The following is a 20,138-nucleotide window of genomic DNA, read 5'->3' as shown; positions in this document are numbered from 1 at the left end:
TAACTTGAGCCCGTTATTCCGTGTCCTGCACTCTGGGAGGATCGAGAAGAGATCCTGGCCCTCCTCTGTGTGACAACCTTTTAAGTATTTGAAGAGTGCTATCATGCCTCTTCTTCTTCTTCTTCTTCTTCTTCTTCTTCTTCTTCTTCTTCTTCTTCTTCTTCTTCTTCTTCTTCTTCTTCTTCTTCTTCTTCTTCTTCTTCTTCTCCTCCTCCTCCTCCTCCTCCTCCTCCTCCTCCTTGGTTACTCAATGGCAGCCAGAACCTACTCTGCCCATGCTCAGAGGCACCCTTGCCTTCTTTTGCCATTCCTTATTTCCCTGGAACTGTTCCCTCGTCAAAACCTTGCGGGAGACCAGCTTTGAATGGACATCTGTGCGGCGTAGAGGGGATAATCTTCTATGCTTTCCTCTTTTGTCATCTTGTGTTTCTCTCCCTCCAGTCTCTCTCTCTCTCTCTCTGTTGGACTACATTTCCCAGCATGCCTTCCCAGCTGCGCAGAGCTCAGAACCTTTCCTCTTCCTCCTCCTCTCTCCATCATCAGCTTTGTTAATTCCACCCGAGGGAGAGAGGTGGGGGTACCCTAGCCTCAAGGCCGGCTCCCTCCAACGCTCCGCCTAGCCTCATCCCCACTTGGTCCATGCCAGAGCAGGCAACGCCGGTCGGCCGTCTCCAAAAACTCAGCTGGCTGCAGAGATCTGAAGATGGGGGACCAAAAGGTAAAAGATGCTGATGTGGGAAGGATGAAGGATGAGAAAGGATGGACCAAAGGGAAGAGAGAAAAAAATGCTCCTGCATCCCTCTATCGTCTCCATCTATCATCCATCCATCTTGGCCCGGGGTTGTTTCTAAACCTTCTGACTCGAGCTTTGCTTTGCAGCTGTGGGCGTGTATGTATGTGTCCACCTTTTTATTTGCACCCACCTCTCCCTGCTCCCTTTCTCTCCCCACCGCTGCTTTGTCATCTGCGCCCCGTTGGACCCCTGCATCTTCGCTGAGCCAGGGTGCCTGGAAGGTGACTGAGCGCCTGCATCCAGGGTGGCGGGGTTGCTTGGACGGGGCGGAGAGGCCCAGCTCTTTCCCCCTTTGCAAGGAGCTGTGCATGAGCCCTCCCTGGTTTTGGCAGGGGGCAGAGGAGCAGGGGGGCATCGCCTTGGAAGATGCAGATGCAAAGCAAGAGGAGACCCGAGAAGGGCGGTAGCACAGCGGTAGAGCCCTTGGCATGTAGGAAGGCCAGATATAATCCCCAGCTTCGCCAGGTTGGGGTGGGGCTGCTGAGGTTAAAAAAAAAGTCCTCCCTGAAAGCCCACAGAGCTGCTGCCAGCCAGTGTTGACGATACAGAGGTAGATGTTTTTCGAAAGGTGTTTTTTTCTGTGTTCTTATGCAAGGGCGTCGTCAAGGGTAGGCACACTGGGGCAGGTGCATTGACAAGAGCCCCCCTGGACTCGCTCCGCCTCTCCGTCATGGCTACCTGCTTCTTCACTTGGCCCACACAACAGTGATGGTGAGAAGGAGGGAGCAGGAGAGGCCATGGCCTGCTTGTCCCATGGCGAGGAAGAGGAGGAGCAGGAAGAGCAGCGGAATCAGTGGGTGGGGCATGTGTGAAGGAGATCTTTCCCAAGGGCCCACAGAAACCTGGAGCCCGTAGGGTTCTTCTGAAGACTCATTTTCAAGGCCTGATGGAATTTTTGACTGTGTGGGAGAAACAGTGGATTGGAGAGGCGGAGAGAAGTTGGAGGGCCAGAGAGAGGATGGTTTTAGGTCTCCAGGTCAGGAAGAGTAAAATTTACATCTCTAGACTGCAGACCTAAACAGAAGAACACAAGAGCCCTGATGCTGGATCAGACCAAGGGTCCATCTAGTGCAGCACTCTGTTCACACAGTGGACAACCAGCCATTGGCCAGGGACCCACAAGTAGGACACCCTCCCACCCATGTTCCCCAGCAACCAGTGTACACAGGCCTCTGATCCTGGAGCACATAGCCATCAGGACTAGTAGCCATTGATAGCCTCCTCCTCCAGGAATATCTCCCAACTCCCTTTTCAAGCCAACCCAATTGGTGGCCATCACTCCATCTTGTGGCAGAGAGTTCCATAGTTTAACTCTGCGCTGTGTGATCTGTCCTGAATCTCCTACCAATCTGCTTCCTGGGATGACCCCCATTGGGTTCTAGTGTGATAGACTGGGCCTCCCTATCAAAACCAAAATCCCCGCCGCATAGAAATCTAGCACGTCTGAAGAACATTTGCAGCTGCCTTAACTGAGGTTGCCGTGGATTGAAATTGGGACGTTCTGCACACCAACCAGTTACTCAGCTACAGCTCGTCTTTCGGGGACAAGGTGTCGGCCTAGCCATTTCCTTGAGAGGCTGCTTTTCTTGCTGCGGGGGGTGGGGGGTTGAACAAATTTACAAGGGGACATTCCAACCTTATGCATCCCATGCCTGCAGGGCTCAAGTTGTCCCATCAAGGCACAGGTGGGACAGGGAGAATTGGGAGAGGGTAGCTGAATGGTGGAGCGGCTTTTTAGTAGGAAGAAGGTCTCAGGTTGAGTCGTTCACATCTCCAGGTAAGGCTGGGAGAGGTCATAGAACCATAGAATCCTAGAATAGTAGAGTTGGAAGGGGCCTCTAAGGCCATCGAGTCCAACCCCCTGCTCAATGCAGGAATCCACCTTAAGGCATACCTCTCCATAACCCTGGAGAGCCACTGTCAAAAAGTGCAAGCAATATAGAACTTGTACTTATTATATAGCAACTTCCTACATTCATATGTTAAACTTCCCTTTATTCAGAATCATGAGGACTGGAACCTTAGCATAGTTCAATGTTAGAGCACATACTTTGCATCCAGAGATTTAACAGTATCAGGAGGCAGTGTTCACTCAGTGATGGCCATGAGGAGAGGAAGCACTCTGCATATCCTCAGAGGCACCCCATCATTTTATTCCAGGGGTAGCGTAACATGGAAATCTGGTTGGGGAGACCTGACTCAGTTGAAAGTGACGCACCGATCTGCTCTGCCACGGGTGAAACACAAGTGCACCATCTTCACACAGCGCAGAGTTAAACTATGGAACTCACTGCCACAAGATGTAGTGATTTCCACCAATTTGGATGGCTTTAAAAGGGTGTGTGTGTGTGTGTAGATCAATTCCTGGAGGAGAAGGCTATCAAGGGCTACTAGCCCTGATGGCTATGTGCCACCTCCAGGATCAGAGGCAGTGAGCGTGTGTACCAGCATTCTCCACGCTGGCTGGAGAGTGCTGGGATTTGTAGGACTTTTTTTCCTGTCTAAACATGCATAGGATCGCGCCTTTAAGAACTTCTTTTTAAAAAGGCAAGTTTCTAGCCCTGAAGGATGTACAGATATACTTGGAAGTGCTTTGGACAACATAACCCATGTCTTACGCTGGGATTTGTGTGAATATTTATTAATTAATTTATTAAAACATTTGTATCATACCCTATTATCACTGGGATCTCAGGGCGGCGTGCAGATAAAATCAGAACAATTTAAACATAAGTCATTTACACAGCTAAAAATGTATTCAAATTTAAACCAGTAGAGTTTTTTTAAAAAGCAATAAAACAATTAAAACTATGTGTAACCATGGGGGAGTTAGCCCTCGAAGGCTTTGAGAAAAAGCCATGTTTTAACTTGGGGCCGAAATGAAGCTAGTGTCGGTGCCAGTCGGACCTTCAAGGAGAGGGTATTCCATAAGCGGGTTGCCACCACGTAGAAGGCCCTCTCCCATGTCCCACCATACTGTAGGTCTTGCGTTGGTGGGACGTGGCGGAGGGGTCCTCCAATTGACTTCAAATTTTGGGCAGGGCACTCCCTCAAGTATCCTGACATGAACCTCCCTGTACACTGCGCTCAACATCTAGGGTCCTGCTCTGAGTGCCTACTCCGAGGGAAGCACAGAAGATGGCAACAAGGGAGAGGGCCTTTTCAGTGGTGGCCCCTCAATTCTGGAACGATCTCCCCAATGAGGCTCGCCTGGCACCAACATTGTTATCTTTCAGGCGCCAGGTCAAGACTTTTCTCTTCTCCCAGGCATTTAACAGCATTGAACAACGCTAAGTTTGTTTTCTAACGGACCCCAGAAGTTTTGTTTTTAAATGGATACTGTTGTTTTTATACTGTTCTCTTTATGTTTTGGATGGTTTTAAATTTTGTATACTTTTTTTAATGTTTGCTGTTTTTAACTTTTGTAAACTGCCCAGAGAGCTTTGGCTACAGGGTGGTATATAAATGTAATAAATAAATAAATAAATAAATATCAGGGTACCGATACCCAACCCCTGGAATTCGGGCTGGAACTTGGACTTTTAAGACCAGTGTTATATGGTGCTTATAGGATGTTCCGGTGAGCAGTCTAGCGGCTGCATTTTGCACCAGCTGCAACTTCCGAGCCGTCTTCAAGGGCAGCCCCACGTAGAGTGCATTGCAGTAGTCTAAACATGCCTAGGATTGCACCCTAAGCTACCTTGAACGCTATTTTTTTTTAAAAAAACAAGCAAACTGGAAAGGTGAGGTATAATATCTTTTCAAGAAACAATCCATTCAGGTGGAATCCAGGCAAGGGAAGAGAGAAAGAGATATTGAACCAAGACGCTTCTTTTTGGAACAGGACGCCCTGAGGAAGATCATCACTACTCTTGCGGTAAAGAACGAGGAAATCCAGAATTTCATCTATGTGCTCAAACAGATGCTCCAAAACGTGGAGGTAAACTTGTGTGGGGTTCAGGGGGTGGGGAGCAAGTTTTAACTTGTGTCTAAGCTGCTCCAATGCTCGTGGCACTCACCCCTGGAGTTCAGTATTAGAAGGAGTGATTAGGGTCACCCCATGGAGAGGAGGACCGGACTCCTGTATCTTTAACAGTTGTATTGAAAAGGGAATTTCAGCAGGTGTCATTTGTATGCAGCACCGGGTGAAATTCCCTCTTCATCACAGCAGTTAAAGCTGCACGAGCCCTGTCCTCTTTTGTATCTGGTCCCGCTGGGCAGGGCTCCTGCAGCTTTAATTGTTGTGATGAAGAGGGAATTTCACCCGGTGCTGCATGCGTACAAATGACACCTGCTGAAATTCTCTTTCCTACACAACTGTTAAAGAGTAGAGGAGCCCGGTCCTCCTTTCCATAGGGTCACTCTAAGCTGGACTAACCCTCTTTGTTCTCTTTTGCATTGGTCATGCTAGGCAGGGCTCTTGCAGCTTTAACTGCTGTGATGAATTGGGGTTTCACCAGATGCTGCATGCATACAAATGACACCTGCTGAAATCTGCTTTTCTATGCAACTGTTAAAGATACAGGAGCCCTGTCCTCCTTTCCATAGAGACCAGGACCTCACGCGATTTGGAAGCTCTACTTCTATTAATGCAGCCCAAAATAGCATTTGCCTTTCTTGCAGCCATATCGCACTGTTGGCTCATCTTCAGCTTGTGATCTGCAACAATTCCTTCTCGTTTGTAGTCTTGCTGAGCCAAGTATCCCCCTGAGTCAGCCTCCCCCTGACTGCCCCCTGCCAGGAATATCTCCAATTTCACCCTGTCCTGTTGGCTCCTGCCAGGCCAATTCGGATCGGGTCCAGCTAGACCTCGAAGCTGAGTTCCAGTCGCTGTGCACCCTTCTGGAGGAACTGAAGGACGGGATGCTAATGAAAATCAAGCAGGATCGGGCCAGCCGGACTTATGAGTTGCAGGTAACGAGGGCTTCCCTGCAGGATCAGGGCACAATGTCCAACGTTTAGTGCAGCCTTCCTCAACCTGGGGCGCTCCAGATGTGTTGGACTGCATCTCCCAGAATGCCCCAGCCAGCTGGCTGGGGCATTCTGGGAGTTGTAGTCCAACACATCTGGAGCGCCCCAGGTTAAGGAAGGCTGGGACTCTAGCGGCTTCCTGGTGCGTCTGGGAAGCCCACAAACCGAAGATGTATGGATTCTGTTAAACTCATTCTGTCTGTGTTTCACAGATTCTCAGTTGCCGCGGTCAGATTTTTCTCGATTTCTCGAACTTGCACTCCTTTGGAAAGTGTGGATTTGCACAAATGCGCACGTCTGACGACGCGCATTTGCGCAGCTATGCATTTCCAGCGATGCGCATTTGCGCAAATGTGCCAAACTCCCCCCAAATCCACATGGTCAAATTTTAGCTGATGAAGGGCGGGGGATGTATTTCTTCTGTAGCCACCCTGGCTTCCCACACTTCAATTAAAGACTCCATACAGCAACTCCTACCATGATTTTTTTTCCAGATCAAGAAATGATGTTTTTATTTTTTAAAGTAAAAATAAAGAAATAATAATAATTAATAATAATAATTTTATTTATTACACGCCTCTCCCTCTGGACTGAGGCAGGGAGCAACACCAAAAAAGTGTGGGAAGCCAGGGTGGGGAGAAAGAGAAAACACACCCGGCACCCTCAGCCAACCTCACACGATAATGGCAATCAGATACACCACCAAAAGAAGTTCAAAATAAATTCTAAAGTGCCCCGAGAAAGTAGCAGAAGAGCCCACTTCACGGGGGAAGAAAACGTCTGGGAATTCGGAGTGGTCTCATGTCTCCCCTCAGTCTTCTCTTCTCCAGGCTGAACATGCCCATTTCTCTGCCACCACCACCCCGGTGAAATTAGGAATAATCCCCCAATACACACCCACCCCAATTTCTCTGCCTACAAAAAGGGTGGAGAATTTCCAGTGACGGTTTGCTCACAGCACTGGAGGGGTGTCGGGATTTACCCCTGGCTCGGGTGAAATCCTGCTGACGGTACAGCGTTAATCTGGAAGGCATGCACTCATGGTGACCGTCCGTGTGGCCACGCCCCCATCCCAAGGTAAGTCCCCAAAATCCAGGAGCAGAGCTGTTGCAAAGCTCGCGGGTCTAAATTGCCAGTTCAAAACTGATCCCTAAATGGAACACCTTTGCCGGAACAAAGATTTTATTGGTCAAAAGCCCAACACTTTTCGGCCATTTTTAAAAATTGAAGTCCTCCTTCCGGGGACTGTAAAAGCCGTATAAGAACAAAAGCCATCTAGTCATGTAGAGTTTCACTTGTAAGAAAGCCGACATTTTTCCGCCTATTTTTAATTGAAGGCTGTCTTCAGGGGTCTGTAAAAGTCATAGGAGAATCTAATTTATTTCGCCCTGTAAAACATATATATATATATATCATTGCACGTCGCTCCAGCATCCTGAAATGTTTCTCTCCATTTGGGGGTCTCTTTGGGACGTGCTCCCGCTTTTGCACCGATCAGGGCAAAAATATTTTGCGTTGCAACGGGGGAATAATATTTTGTCGACGGGGGAAATTCGTCGCCTCCTCCTCCTCCAGATACTGTGACGATTTCAGCTATCCTTTGGGAAGGCTCTGAGGGCTGATGACCAGGCTAATAATAATAATGAAAAAATAACCCCGGGACTGCGTCCCTGCGAATCCTGACCCCACAATGACGGTGGAGTCGTATCGCTTCGATGTTTTTGCTTTCATGACTCCTTCTTTTGTGTTTTAAACTGCCCAGAGAGCTTCAGCGACGAGCAGTAAGGAAATGCAATAAAACATTAAAATGATTTAATTTTCCTTCTGCACCCCCCACACTCATTCCCTCTCCCCGCCCCCCGCGTATCTGCCTTCCTCAGAACCAGCTGGCCGCGTGCACGAAAGCCTTGGAGAGCTCAGAAGAGCTCTTGGAGACGGCCAACCAGACGCTACAGGGGGCGGAGAACCACGATTTCCACCAGGTAAGCTGGAGTTGCTAGCCAGTGGTGTCTTTTGGGAGACAGCTGGGATGGAGAAGGGCCGCCCCCGTTTCTCTCCACATTTCAGGGGAGCAGGCCCGCTTCTGTGGAAATGCAGGCCACTTAATGCGCCAACCTTCCAAACACCCTTATTGATAGGGGTGAGCGCTTAGGCAGAGCGATTCCTTTTCGGTCCTGCTGCCTGGAGCACGGACATGCTGGCGGGGGCAGCTGGAGGGAAGCTGCAGGACTGTTCCCACTGCACCTGGATCCCTGCTCAACGGCCCCTTCAAATCAGAAGTTATTGTTTGAGACATTAGGGTGTGCCTGGGCACACCCGGCACACTCCTTGCGCACGCCTATGGGTGGGTGGTTTGGGGACCCTGTAGGAACGTCTTTCGGCCTGAATTCAGTTCCAGAGAAGCTCTGAGGGAGCACATTTTAGCAGCGGGCGGGGTCAGAGGCAAAAGGGGCGTGGCCAATATACGGAAATATACCGGCGTGCTGCAGCTTAAAGCTCTTGCTGTCAGTAACTAAGCCGTAGAAGAGGCATTTTCGAACACTGGGCGGGGATTGCACACGCGTCGGGAAACCTACCAATGATTGGCAGTTGGGAGGAAGGGGGCGTGGCTTGGGCAAGGGGGCAGGGCTTAGGCAAGGGGCGTGGCTTGGACAAGGGGCAGAACATGCTAGAAATCTAGGAGGGGAAAATTTGAGCCATGGGCATTCAGGATTGCAGTCTAACACACCCTTACTTGTGAGGAAGGCCTATTGAGCCCAATCGGGCCTACTTCTGAGTAGAATTGCACTGCGTCATGTGTTAGCAATGCTCCCCATTAACGCTTTCCTTGCTCTTGTTTCTCCTCTCGTGTTTCCTTCCTTTTCTCTCTCTTTCTTTCTCCATCTGTCTTGCACTGCTTCGAAGGCCGCTAAGCAGATCAAGGACAGGTACGCCGCACACGGGGAAACGCCTCTCACGCCACAGGTCTCTGCCCCGCAGAAGGCAGAACCAACCTCTTGCATTTTGAGTCCCCTGTGACATAAAATACGGCAAGAGTACCCCACCCTGCTCTGGGTTCCGGAGTTGCCAAACCTGTGCTATCACCCTGACTTCGTATCGGGCCAATGGTTTGATTTCTAAATCGAGGAGAGGTTTGACACAGCTCCTGACCCAGAAGCACCCCCTGGCTCAAATCCAGCCGAATAAGGATTCAGCCCAGTGTAGAGAGGCAAACGTACTCTGTATATGCTCAAGTGTATACTTTGCTTCCTTTTCACAGCCCATCATCTTGGCCTGTGGATTCCCTCCCTCTCTAAAAAAAAAAATGTCCTTGGTATTGGTTGCTCTGTAGCAGGCCCCAGGCACTCTGCACATGCTCAGAAGCAACTCTGCCCTCCCGATTTAGAAGGGAAAGAGCTAAACTCTGCTGAAATTGGCCCTGCTTGCAGTGAGGGGGAGGCGTTTTGCACATGCCCTGTGGCCCCCCCTTTTTCTCCCGCCACCCCTGAGCTTTGGCATTCCTGATGATATCCAGGGCTGAACTCTCTCGGAGTCTAGAAACTGGGATTTTGGCATGTTGCATTGTCTTTCCACCAGGCTCTGCCCCATAGGCATGCACACACACTCCCACAATGCCTCCAACATAACCTGTGCCCTGATTGGAGTGGAGGAGGGGTGCTTTCCAGGGCCACCAAAAAGTGTACATTTCCCCCTGCCACACTAATGGTGGCCACCATTAGCATAGCGAGGGGAAATACACACTTTCTGGAGGCTCCAGAGACATTCAGGTGTCCCCGGGCACACCCGGCACACCCTGTACGCACGCCTATGGCTTTGCCCCCTCCATCTTTCCTTCCGCCCCTTTCGAGTCCAAGATGTATGGGGGTGGGCAGCATGAGGTCCATGTTCTAACGCTTCCTCTTCCCCTCCCATTGGACCCCTCCCTGGCAGTGTGACTATGGCACCCGCCTTCCGGCTGTCCCTCAAGGCCAAAGTGAGCGACAACATGAGCCACTTGATGGTCGATTTTGCCCAGGAGCGTCGCATGTTGCAGTCTCTGAAATTCCTGCCAGGTAACTAAGTCTGTCTCAGTGGTTAAAAACCTCTTGATTAGATTCAAATGCCGACTCAGCCCTAAAGCTCACTGGGTAACCTTGGACCACTTGCTTGCTCTCTCTGTCTCTCTCTGTCTCTCTCTCCCCCAAACTAACCTACCTTACAGGGCTGTTGTATATATATCTATATGTTTACTGCTAACACATATTTTTAGTACTCCTGAACTGTAACTTCTGGGTAGTTCCAAATACTTTTCAGGTACCTCATGACCCTGTTCAGATGACACGCTAACCCACAACGGTGAAGCATTTTGAGCTTAAGCATTCTGGCTTAGCGTGTCGCGTGAACCATTCCTAACCACGGAGGCTACATAACCACAGTTGAAACTCGCTCACAAAACCGCTTGCTAGAAAAGGGTTAGCGGATTAACCATGGCTTAGTGTGTCGTCTGATTAGGCCCGTTGTGGTTAACCTACTTTACCCATCAGTGGTTACAAACCGGGGCGGCTTGTCCAGGCCTCTGAGCCATCTCGAACACCTGATGTACGAGAGGGTGTGAGCCAGACCAAGAAAAAGATGGCGTCCTGGGAGCAGGTGGTGGCGATGGAGTGAAATGATGAGGCCTGAGCAGTGATTGATGGTCCTCCTCTTTGATCTCTGACTTCCCAACCCAGTTCCCAGTGCCCCCGAGATCGACCTGGCTGAATCACTGGTGGCCGACAACTGCGTGTCCCTCGTCTGGCAGATGCCGGATGAAGACAGCAAGATCGACCATTACGTGATGGAGTACCGCAAGACCAACTTCGAGGGGCCGCCCCGGGTCAAGGAAGATCAGCCGTGGATGGTCATCGAGGGAATCAAGGAGACCGAGTACACTCTTTCCGGTGAGGCAGGCTGATGGGAGTTGTAGTCCGGAGCACCCGGAGGGAACCAGGGGGGAAGGGTTGAAGGTGGTTTTGTGTGTGCGTGGTGAACCACGGGCTTAAAGTGGATGAATCATTCTTCATTCTTCATTCTTCCTGGGGCTGAGACAGAACCTCTGTGTTCTCGTGCAGTCTACCTTGGAGTATCAGAGGATAGTGACAGGCAACTTGGCTGTTTTGCTTTGATGTCCTGCTCATGGACTTGCTATTGGGGCTGTAGTCTGTCCCCGGCCATGCTGGCTGGGAATGATGGGTGTTGTTGTCCCAACGAGGGATGCTGTCACTTCCACTGTCTACCTGACTCTGCTTGCCTTTGCGAGACAAGCCATGTTTTCCCCTGAACTCCGGGGGATTTTTATGCTGAGTGTGTGTGTGTGTGTGTGTTATGCAATTTTGGCAAAGAGAGATTTGTGTAATTTATGCAAATTGCAGCCAGATAACCGAAATCTGGATAATTTGCACAAATTACGGCCTTATGTGGGATTTGTGCAAATTAGGCAAATATGCGCAAATCATGGTCATCTTTTGCGCAAATAAAAACCCACAGAAAATCTGGTCACTGGCCTGACCCGCTGCAGTTCGGTCAGTTAATGTTTCAATAAAACATATTGAAGTCCAGAGCCGAGACAACAAAAAACTGTTGAGCTCCATCCCCCAAATGGATTCCTCCAACATCCCATCTGGAGGGCACAAGTTTTCGCCGACGGCTGGACTAGATGGACCTTTGGCCTGACCCAGAACGACAGCCAGGAATGGACAGTGGGGGTGTCCCAAATTCTCCCTGCCCATCCTTGGCTATTTTTCTATTTTGGGGGGTTATCCCGGCAGGGCTGAAATTCGACATGAAATATATGAACTTCCGCGTCAAAGCTTGCAACAAGGCCGTCGCGGGGGAGTTCTCGGAGCCGGTCACCTTGGAAACGAGAGGTGAGTGTCACACACGCACACCCAGTGTGTGTGGGTGTGAGGGATTGTGGGGAGGAGGCGGGGGAGAGCCCGCTTGCATTGGCGGCCTGTACGTTTCCGAGCCCGATTCAAGGTGCTGGTTATAACCTATAAAGCCTTCCACGGCTTGGGACCGCAATACCTGACAGAATGCCTCTCCCGACATGAACCTCCCCTTACACTGCGCTCAACTTCAAAGGTCCTCCTCCAGGTGCCTACTCCGAGGGAAGCTCAGAGAGTGGCAACAAGGGAGAGGGCCTTTTCAGTGGTGGCTCCCCAACTCTGGAACGATCTTCCCGACAAGGCCCGCCTGGTGCCGACATTATCTTTTTGGTGCCAGGTCAAGATTTTTCTCTTCTCCCAGACATTTAGCAGCATACGCTGAGGGTTTTTCTTTTAAACTGACCTCTGGATAGTTGCTATGTAGTCTCTTTTTATGCTTTTACATTTTGTATATTGCTTTTTAAATGTTCAGTTTTTTTAACCTTTGTAAACCGCCCAGAGAGCTTTGGCTATGGGGCTGTAAATAAATGATGATGATGATAATGATGATAATGATGATAATGATAATAATAATAATAATAATGGAGGAGGAGGAAGACCAATTACAGTGAGAAGGTAGCCTCACTGAGGGAGAAAGCCCATGGAGGGGGTCTTTCACAAAGGCCCCCAAAACCAGGAGCTGAGACATAGAATCATAGAATAGTAGAGTTGGAAGGGTCCTCTAAGGCCATCAAGTCCAACCCCCTGCTCAATGCAAGAATCCACCCTAAAGCCTCCCTGACAGAGGGCTGTCCAGCTGCCTCTTGAAGGCCTCTAGTGTGCCCACAGTCTGGGCACCCTGCATCAAAATGGACCAGGTTTGTCACCCAAAGTGAGGATGGCCTGGGACTGGAAGGGACTGGGCCGAGCCAGGCAACACTTCTATACACGCTGTGTGTTTGGACGGCAATTCGAAATAGCGCCGTCTCTACCACTGAGCAAACCACTTTTGACAAAATCCCTTGGAAAGAGACAGCAAGGTCACCTTCAAAACTGACGACGTCAATCCACGTTTACAGCAAGCATGCAGAACCTCAATCCGCCCGAGGGCCAAAATCCAACTCAGAGAAGTTCCCGGGGCCCGCGTCCCAGCATTGGGCATGGCCAAAGGCGTGGCCAAAGGCAAAAAGAGGGCGGGGCTAAAAAAGGAAAAGACCAGCCTGTTTTTGCTTTAAAGTCTTACGGACGGTCACTAAGCCCCAGGAGAGATGTCTCGGTGTTCGAGGACAGGGTGAGGGGAAACAAACAGAAGCTGCTGAATGATTGGTGGCTGATGGTGAAGGGGCGGAACCAGCGGAAGGAGGCGTGTCTCTCTAGGGATGCCCAGAGGGTTAAGATCCAAGTTTGGGTGAGCGCCACAAGAGAGCAAGCTGTCTTTATTGGCTGAATGGCAGCATACAAATGCTTAAATAAATAAAATAATAAATAGGACCCGGAACAGGAAACAAAGGAAGTGAGAGGTTCCGATCCGAGCCGTTTCCTGCGTTGCCCCAACGGCCTTTCTCCGTCCGCAGCTTTCATGTACCGCCTGGACGCCAGCACCAGCCACCAGAACCTGAAGGTGGAGGATCTGAGCGTGGAATGGGACGCCATGGGTGGGAAGGTTCAGGACATCAAAAAGGACGGGAAGGGCCGTACCGCCTCTCCGGTGAACTCTCCAGCCAGGTAAGGACTTTTCGCTGCTCCTATCTCTTCTTTCTTTCTTTCTTTCTTTCTTTCTTTCTTTCTTTCTTTCTTTCTTTCCCACATGAACCTCCCCGTACACTGCGCTCAACATCTAAGTCCTCCTCCGAGTGCCTCCCCTTTTAAATGGGCGTGTGGCACTTTACAAAGGATGAGAAGGCAGGTCTCTGCCCCAAGGAACTTACAGTTCTGCTGCCATCTCCTTCCAGGTCTCACTTTCCGCGTCTCTTTCTGCCCTTCTTTTCCACAGGTGTGTGCAGTCGCCCAAAAGGATGCCCACGGGCCGTGGAGGGAGGGACCGCTTCACGGCCGAATCCTACACAGTATTGGGTAAGAAGCCTGTAAATGACTTTAAAAATACTCTCCCTTTTCTCTCTGGATGGGCGGAGCCTGGAAGGATCCAGAAGAGCAGGGGCGGAGCTACAGCAGGAAGTGGAGTTGATGGACGGGGTCTGGCAGAATGGCGCGAGTGGGATGGCGTTGATGGGCGTTTTCTTTTGGGGATGATGAGCGCCGCTGGGATTTTGCAGGCACGCTCACAAAATGGCCACCGTTGAGGCGGTGCAGTTCACAAAATAGGCCACCCGGGTGGCGGTGTGACCCCAAACACCCTTTCCTCAAGAAGGCTAAAAGAAAACCTACGTGCAAGCTAGTCTTTTGAACCCAACTAAAGATGATACTAGAGGGCAGCAATTAGCTTTGCATAGCCTAATTATTATTATTTTTTAATTAAAAGAAAGGAAGAAAGAAAGAATAGAAAAATCAAGTGGGTCAGAGATTGGTCAAAGAGAGGTTGGATGTTGCTGGCCAGAGCAGAAATGCCTAGATCCAGGCATAGTCATACTTAGAGTAGGCCTATTGAAATCAAGAGGGGATCAGGTATGAGCAGTGGAGGCTGGTGGCCCTGAGGGGTGGTGAATCCATTCTAGGTTTCAGCCAGAACCAGTCAGAACTCTAAAGGAGCCATAGGATCACTTTCTAACTTAGTCATATTTTTAAAATAAATAAATTGGGGGGCAAAATTTCAACCAAGCACGCACCCATACGACATGTGCGAGCTTCAACAACAGCGGGCCAAATAGCCAGAGAATGATCCATTCGCAAGTGGCGGCTGTATTCCACACCCATCATGGAATAACTCCCGTCCCATTGATTTCAGGGGCTCTACTCTAGGTAGGGTCCAACCCTGTATATTTCAAATGGAAGAACGCGTATAGAAATTTATTTTATGGGTTCAATACATAAATAGAGATTATTTATTTACATGGTGCCATCGGGGTGCAAGTTGCCTTTCAGCAGAGCAGAAGGCAGGCCTTTGCCCCTAGGAACATACAATCTAAGTTGGTGTATGCAACACCATGGTGTTTATTTATTTATTTATTTATGGCATTTATGCCTCATCTTTTTTTCTCCAAGGAACCCAAGGTGGCTTACATAGTCCTCCTCCTCTCCATTTTAGCCTCACAACATCAACCCTGTGAGGTAGTTTGGGCCAAGAGTCTGTGACTCTAGGCCGAATGGGGACTAGAACCCAGTCCAACGCTTTAACCACGCCGCCAATAGCAAGCCTTGGATGGCTCTTTAGAGTTCTGGCTGGTTCTGCCTGAAACCCAGAATGGGTTCGCAGCCCCACTGCAACTGGAGTCACCAGCCTCTGCTGCTCTAACTAATCCCCTCTTGATTTTGATGGGCCTTCTTGAAGTACTACTAGGACCTGTTCAGACGACACACTAAGCCATGGCAGTTAAGCATTTTGAGCTAAAGATTATGGCTTGGCATGTCATGTGAACCATTCCTTACTGGGTGTGTGTGTGTCCATCCAATAGATCTGGAAGGCACCAGGTTGGAGAAGACTGGAGTGGGGATTTTTAAAAAAATCCAAAAAACTAAAAAATCAAGGCATGAATGGGACTGATTCAAATTTCGCATTACTAAAGCCCTCCTTAAGAGCTATCACCTTGCCATGTTTTATCTCTTTCTCTATAAAAATGACACAGGTGTAAGCATTTTTGTGAATTTCCATTTTAAAAATTCCTAAAAGTCAAAGCATGAACTGATCTGATTTGTTAATTTCCATTTTGAAAATTCCTAAAGGCATGAATGGATCTGATACAAACTTGGCATGGCTAAAGCCCTCCTTAAGAGCGATCACTCTGCTGTGTTTCACCTCTTTCTCTATAAAAATTACACTGATATAAACATTTTTGATCATTTCCATTTAAAAATTCCTAAAAATCAAAGCATGAACCAATCTGTTTCAAACTTGGCGTGGCTAAAGCCCTCCTTAAGAGTTATCACTGTGACAAGTTTTATCACTTTAATCTTTAAAAATGAGGGAGCTGTAAGTATTTAATTAATTTCCATTGATTAGAGCGGTTATCCGAAAAGGGGTGTTCTCTGATGGGTAATCTGATTGGGCGGAGTCATGAGAGTCGCTCCCAAAATTGGGGCAGAGAATCGCCTCAACGGAATCCCTGGCTCGAATTTCGAGGCAGAGAAGACCCGCTTTGCACACCGCTACTAACCGCGGCTTAGTGTGTTGTCTGAACAGGCCCTAAGTCTGGATCCAAGTGTATTTAGTTGGTTGGGGTGGAAACTTTTCCTCACCTCCCTGGGCTTCACCGCCATTCCTTCGCTCTCCGATGGCAGGGGACACTCTGATCGACGGCGGAGACCACTACTGGGAGGTGCGCTATGACCGGGATAGCAAGGCCTTCGCGGTCGGGGTGGCCTACCGATCCCTGGGCAAGTTTGACCAGCTGGGCAAGACCCCCTCATCCTGGTGCCTCCACCTGAACAACTGGCTGCAGGTCAGCTTCACGGCGAAACACAACAACAAAGCAAAGGTCTTAGACATCCCTGTCCCGGATATCATCGGCATCTACTGCAATTTTCATGAAGGTGAAGCCCTGGCAAATTCCTCTCTGTTTCTCTCCCATCTTCCCTTACCCAGGGCAGGGTGTGTGGGGTGGAGCAACAACTCAAGGATCCCCCCCCTCTCAAAAATTTGTCCATTCTAAGACCCTGGTAATGGCTACGGAGGCTAGGAATGGACAAATTTAGCTTGCTTCACTGGCATACTCTGACTTCGTATGCAAGCTAAATGAAACCTCCTTTATCTAGATCAGCCTTCCTCAACCTGGGGCGCTCCAGATGTGTTGGACTGCATCTCCCAGAATGCCCCAACCAGTTTGAGGAAGGCTGATCTAAAAGCAGCCGACCTCTGCATATCACAGATATTCCTTTTTGGCTTTATATTTACATCTACCCATCCGTTTAGCTATTAGGACTGAGAAGCAGAGATGAAGGCAATCGAAAGCCGCTCCCGCTAAGAGATGAGGGGAACTGGGTTTTTTTATTTTTTAAAAAATGAGAAGTTTTTTTTAAAAAATTAACATGTTTTTAATTTTACTGTAGGGTTAATTCTAGTTTAACTTTTGTAATTTATATTTATATGTTTTAATTGGACATGTTTTAAACTTGCAAACCGCCTTGAGTCCCAGTACTGGGGAAAAGGCAGGATATCAATCAATCAATCAATCAATCAATCAATATAGAAAATAAGTGAGGGCAGCTGCTGATAAGAGGAGATGAGGGGAACTGAAAGCAAGTGAGGGCAACTTCTAATAGGAGCTTAGGGTAATCAAGAGTAAATGAGGGAAATTGATGTAAATTAAGAGTGAGGACAAATGTAAATTAAGAGTGAGGACAAATGTAAATCAAGAGTGAGGACAAATGTAAATCAAGAGTGAGGACAAATGTAAATTAAGAGTGAGGACAAATGTAAATCAAGAGTGAGGACAAATGTAAATCAAGAGTGAGGACAAATGTAAACAATGTGGAGAGTTGTTGCCTTCAAGCTCTGCTTGTGGCTTCCTGGAGACATATGGATGTCCCCTGTCAGAAACAGGACACTGGGCTATGTTGGTGCTTTGGTCTGACTCACCAGGGCTCTTCATTAGCTGTGTCTCTTTTCACCACCTCCCGTCCCCACATTTCTGGCTACTGGGCTGTTCCTCGTGCTTCAACTGGATTCGCCTCACCTCTTCCCGTGTCGTCTGCTTCCAGGTTTCCTCTCGTTCTACAACGCCAAAACCAAGCAGTTGCTCCATACGTTTCGGGCCAGATTTACCCAGCCAGTTCTTCCGGCCTTCATGGTAAGAGATTTAAATGAGGAGTGGCGTTTGGGTGTTCGCGGCGTCTGCTTGAAGAACTCAGCAGCCCTGAGGATTGCAGCTTTCAGTTATTTATTTTTAAAGGAGAGCAAGTTTCTAGTCCTTATGACTGCAAAGCTAGACTGATATTGCAGAAGCCAAATAGAGCAGGAATTTGGAAAATTGCTTAATGCAGATAAGTTGGCCCTCTTTATGGGGGGGTACAAAAATAGGGGAGGTCGTTTATCTAGATGAATTCACACGGAATACAAGAGTGGGATCATGTATATCTTAAGAACATCAGAAGTGCCCTGATGCTGGATCAGACCAAGGGTCCATCTAGTACAGCACTCCGTTCACACAGCGGCCAACCAGGGATGAACAAGCAGGACATGGTGCAACAGCACCCTCCCACCCATGTTCCCCAGCTACCGGTACGCACAGGCTTACTGCCCCGAATACTGGAGGTAGCACACAACCATCAGGGCTAGTAGCCATGGACAGCCTTCGCCTCCAGGAATTGATCCAACCCCCACATCCAAATTGGTGGCCATCGCTACATCTTGTGTCCCGATGGTCAGAGCTGCCCCTTCCTAGGTCCTTCGCCTTCTGTTACGGCTATCGGAATAAACTATGGGTGAGCTGCGTCTTCAGCACCCTTTGCTTTGGGGGCCAAAAATAGCCATTTCATTGGGGTGGATATCGCTTCTCCCTCCCCCCCCCCCATTCCCATAAGCACTGAGATTGTGTAGGTGTTCTCCTTGTTCCATTCCTGTTTGCTGCCATTAGTTGCCCCGGCGGCTCCTGCAGCCTTGACACATCGCTATTTTTTCTCCTTCTTGACTTACTTATGGAGGTGGTGCCAACCTATCAGGGATCACCAAGCAAATCGCATGGCATCACGACACGGGCAGGCAGATTGGGCTCTAGGGTGATGTAGAATCATAGAATAGCAGAGTTGGAAGGGGCCTACAAGGCCATCGAGTCCAACCCCCTGCTCAATGCAGGAATCCACCTTAAAGCATCCCTGACAGACGGTTGTCCAGCTGCCTCTTGAAGGCCTCTAGTGTGGGAGAGCCTACAACCTCCCTAGGTCACTGGTTCCATTGTCGCACTGCTCTAACAGTCAGGAAGTTTTTCCTGATGTCCAGCCGGAATCTGGCTTCCTTTAACTTGAGCCCATTATTCCGTGTCCTGCACTCTGGGAGGATCGAGAAGAGATCCTGGCCCTCCTCTGTGGGACAACCTTTTAAGTCTTTGAAGAGTTCTATCATGTCTCCCCTCCATCTTCTCTTCTCCAGGCTAAACATGCCCAGTTCTTTCAGTCTCTCTTCATAGGGCTTTGTTTCCAGACCCCTGATCATCCTGGTCGCCCTCCTCTGAACACGCTCCAACTTGTCTGCGTCCTTCCTGAATTGTGGAGCCCAGAACTGGATGCAATACTCTAGATGAGGCCTAACCAGGGCTGAATAGAGAGGAACCAGTACCTCACGTGATTTGGAAGCTATACTTCCATGAATGCAGCCCAAAATAGCATTTGCCTTTCTTGCAGCCCTATCGCACTGTTGGCTCCTATTCAGCTTGCGATCTACAACAATTCCAAGATCCTTCTCGTTCGTAGTATTGCTGAGCCAAGTATCCCCCATCGTGTTGCTTGTACCCCCTTTTCTCAACATCCTGGTCATCTCCTCTCTCTCTCTCTCCATCAGGTCTGGTGCGGCAGCTTCCACGTCTACTCCGGTTTGCAAGTCCCCAGCGCCGTCAAATGCCTTCAGAAGCGAAACAGCGCCACGAGCAGTTCCAATGCCAGCCTGTCTTAAAACCACACTGCGCAACTGGTTTTGCAGGATCGGGGCCCCTCTCGCCGCACGGGAGGCCCCGGCCACCAACTCGAAACAAGGAAACAGACTTTTCCTACAGTATTTTTTTTTTTTACTCTGACGGATTCCCCAATTCCAGTTGTTGGAAAGGTACTCCGGCTTCCCGGCTGTCGCGGACTAAACAGCGTTGTTTCACCCACACCGTGAATGTATTGGATTATTTTTCTGTCTACGATTGTAAAGCGACCCTTCTCTGCTGTCGAGGGGTGTGTGTGTGTGTCTGTCCCTGCCACCAAATCGTCACTTTTGCCTTCGACACGACGGAAGGGGATGGGTCTCGTCCGAAAGCTCCACCGGACAGGAGAAGGTCTACAAAACAAGGCTGTGTGTAAACTCCGCGCTAGGTTTCTTTTGCGAGAGCGCCAGGTTCATAGAATCATAGAATAGCAGAGTTGGAAGGGGCCTACAAGGCCATCGAGTCCAACCCCCTGCTCAATGCAGGAATCCACCCTAAAGCATCCCCGACAGATGCTTGTCCAGCTGCCTTTAGTGTGGGAGAGCCCACCACCTCCCTAGGTAACTGATTCCACCGTCGCACTGCTCTAACAGTCAGGAAGTTTTTCCTGATGTCCAGCCGGAATCTGGCTTCCTTTAACTTGAGCCCATTATTCCTTGTCCTGCACTCTGGGAGGATGGAGAAGAGATCCTGGCCCTCCTCTGTGTGACAACCTTTCAAGTATTTCAAGAGTGCTCTCATGTCTCCCCTCCATCT

At 49.3% G+C, this 20,138-nt stretch overlaps 1 protein-coding gene across 2 annotated transcripts; it reads left to right on the top strand.

The window, feature by feature from the left end:
- Positions 1–696: 696 nt before the first annotated feature.
- FSD1 (fibronectin type III and SPRY domain containing 1) lies at positions 697–19,458 on the top strand. 2 transcript variants are annotated; one of them, XM_063146947.1, is made up of 13 exons: positions 697–718; positions 4,638–4,733; positions 5,576–5,707; positions 7,651–7,746; positions 8,669–8,691; positions 9,695–9,816; positions 10,474–10,683; positions 11,551–11,649; positions 13,224–13,374; positions 13,643–13,722; positions 16,042–16,293; positions 17,461–17,549; positions 19,256–19,458. In XM_063146947.1, the coding sequence occupies exons 1-13, from the start codon at positions 704–706 to the stop codon at positions 19,364–19,366; spliced, it is 1,476 nt and encodes a 491-aa protein (XP_063003017.1). In that variant the 5' UTR covers positions 697–703; the 3' UTR covers positions 19,367–19,458. The 2 variants fall into 2 exon arrangements, with proteins under 2 accessions (XP_063003017.1, XP_063003016.1); XM_063146946.1 differs by having other exon boundaries at positions 7,645–7,746.
- Positions 19,459–20,138: the final 680 nt, after the last annotated feature.

This window comes from Elgaria multicarinata, chromosome 23 (assembly GCF_023053635.1).
Source record: "Elgaria multicarinata webbii isolate HBS135686 ecotype San Diego chromosome 23, rElgMul1.1.pri, whole genome shotgun sequence".
Classification (NCBI taxonomy): Eukaryota; Metazoa; Chordata; class Lepidosauria; order Squamata; family Anguidae; genus Elgaria; species Elgaria multicarinata.
This window is presented reverse-complemented; position numbering and strand designations above follow the sequence as displayed.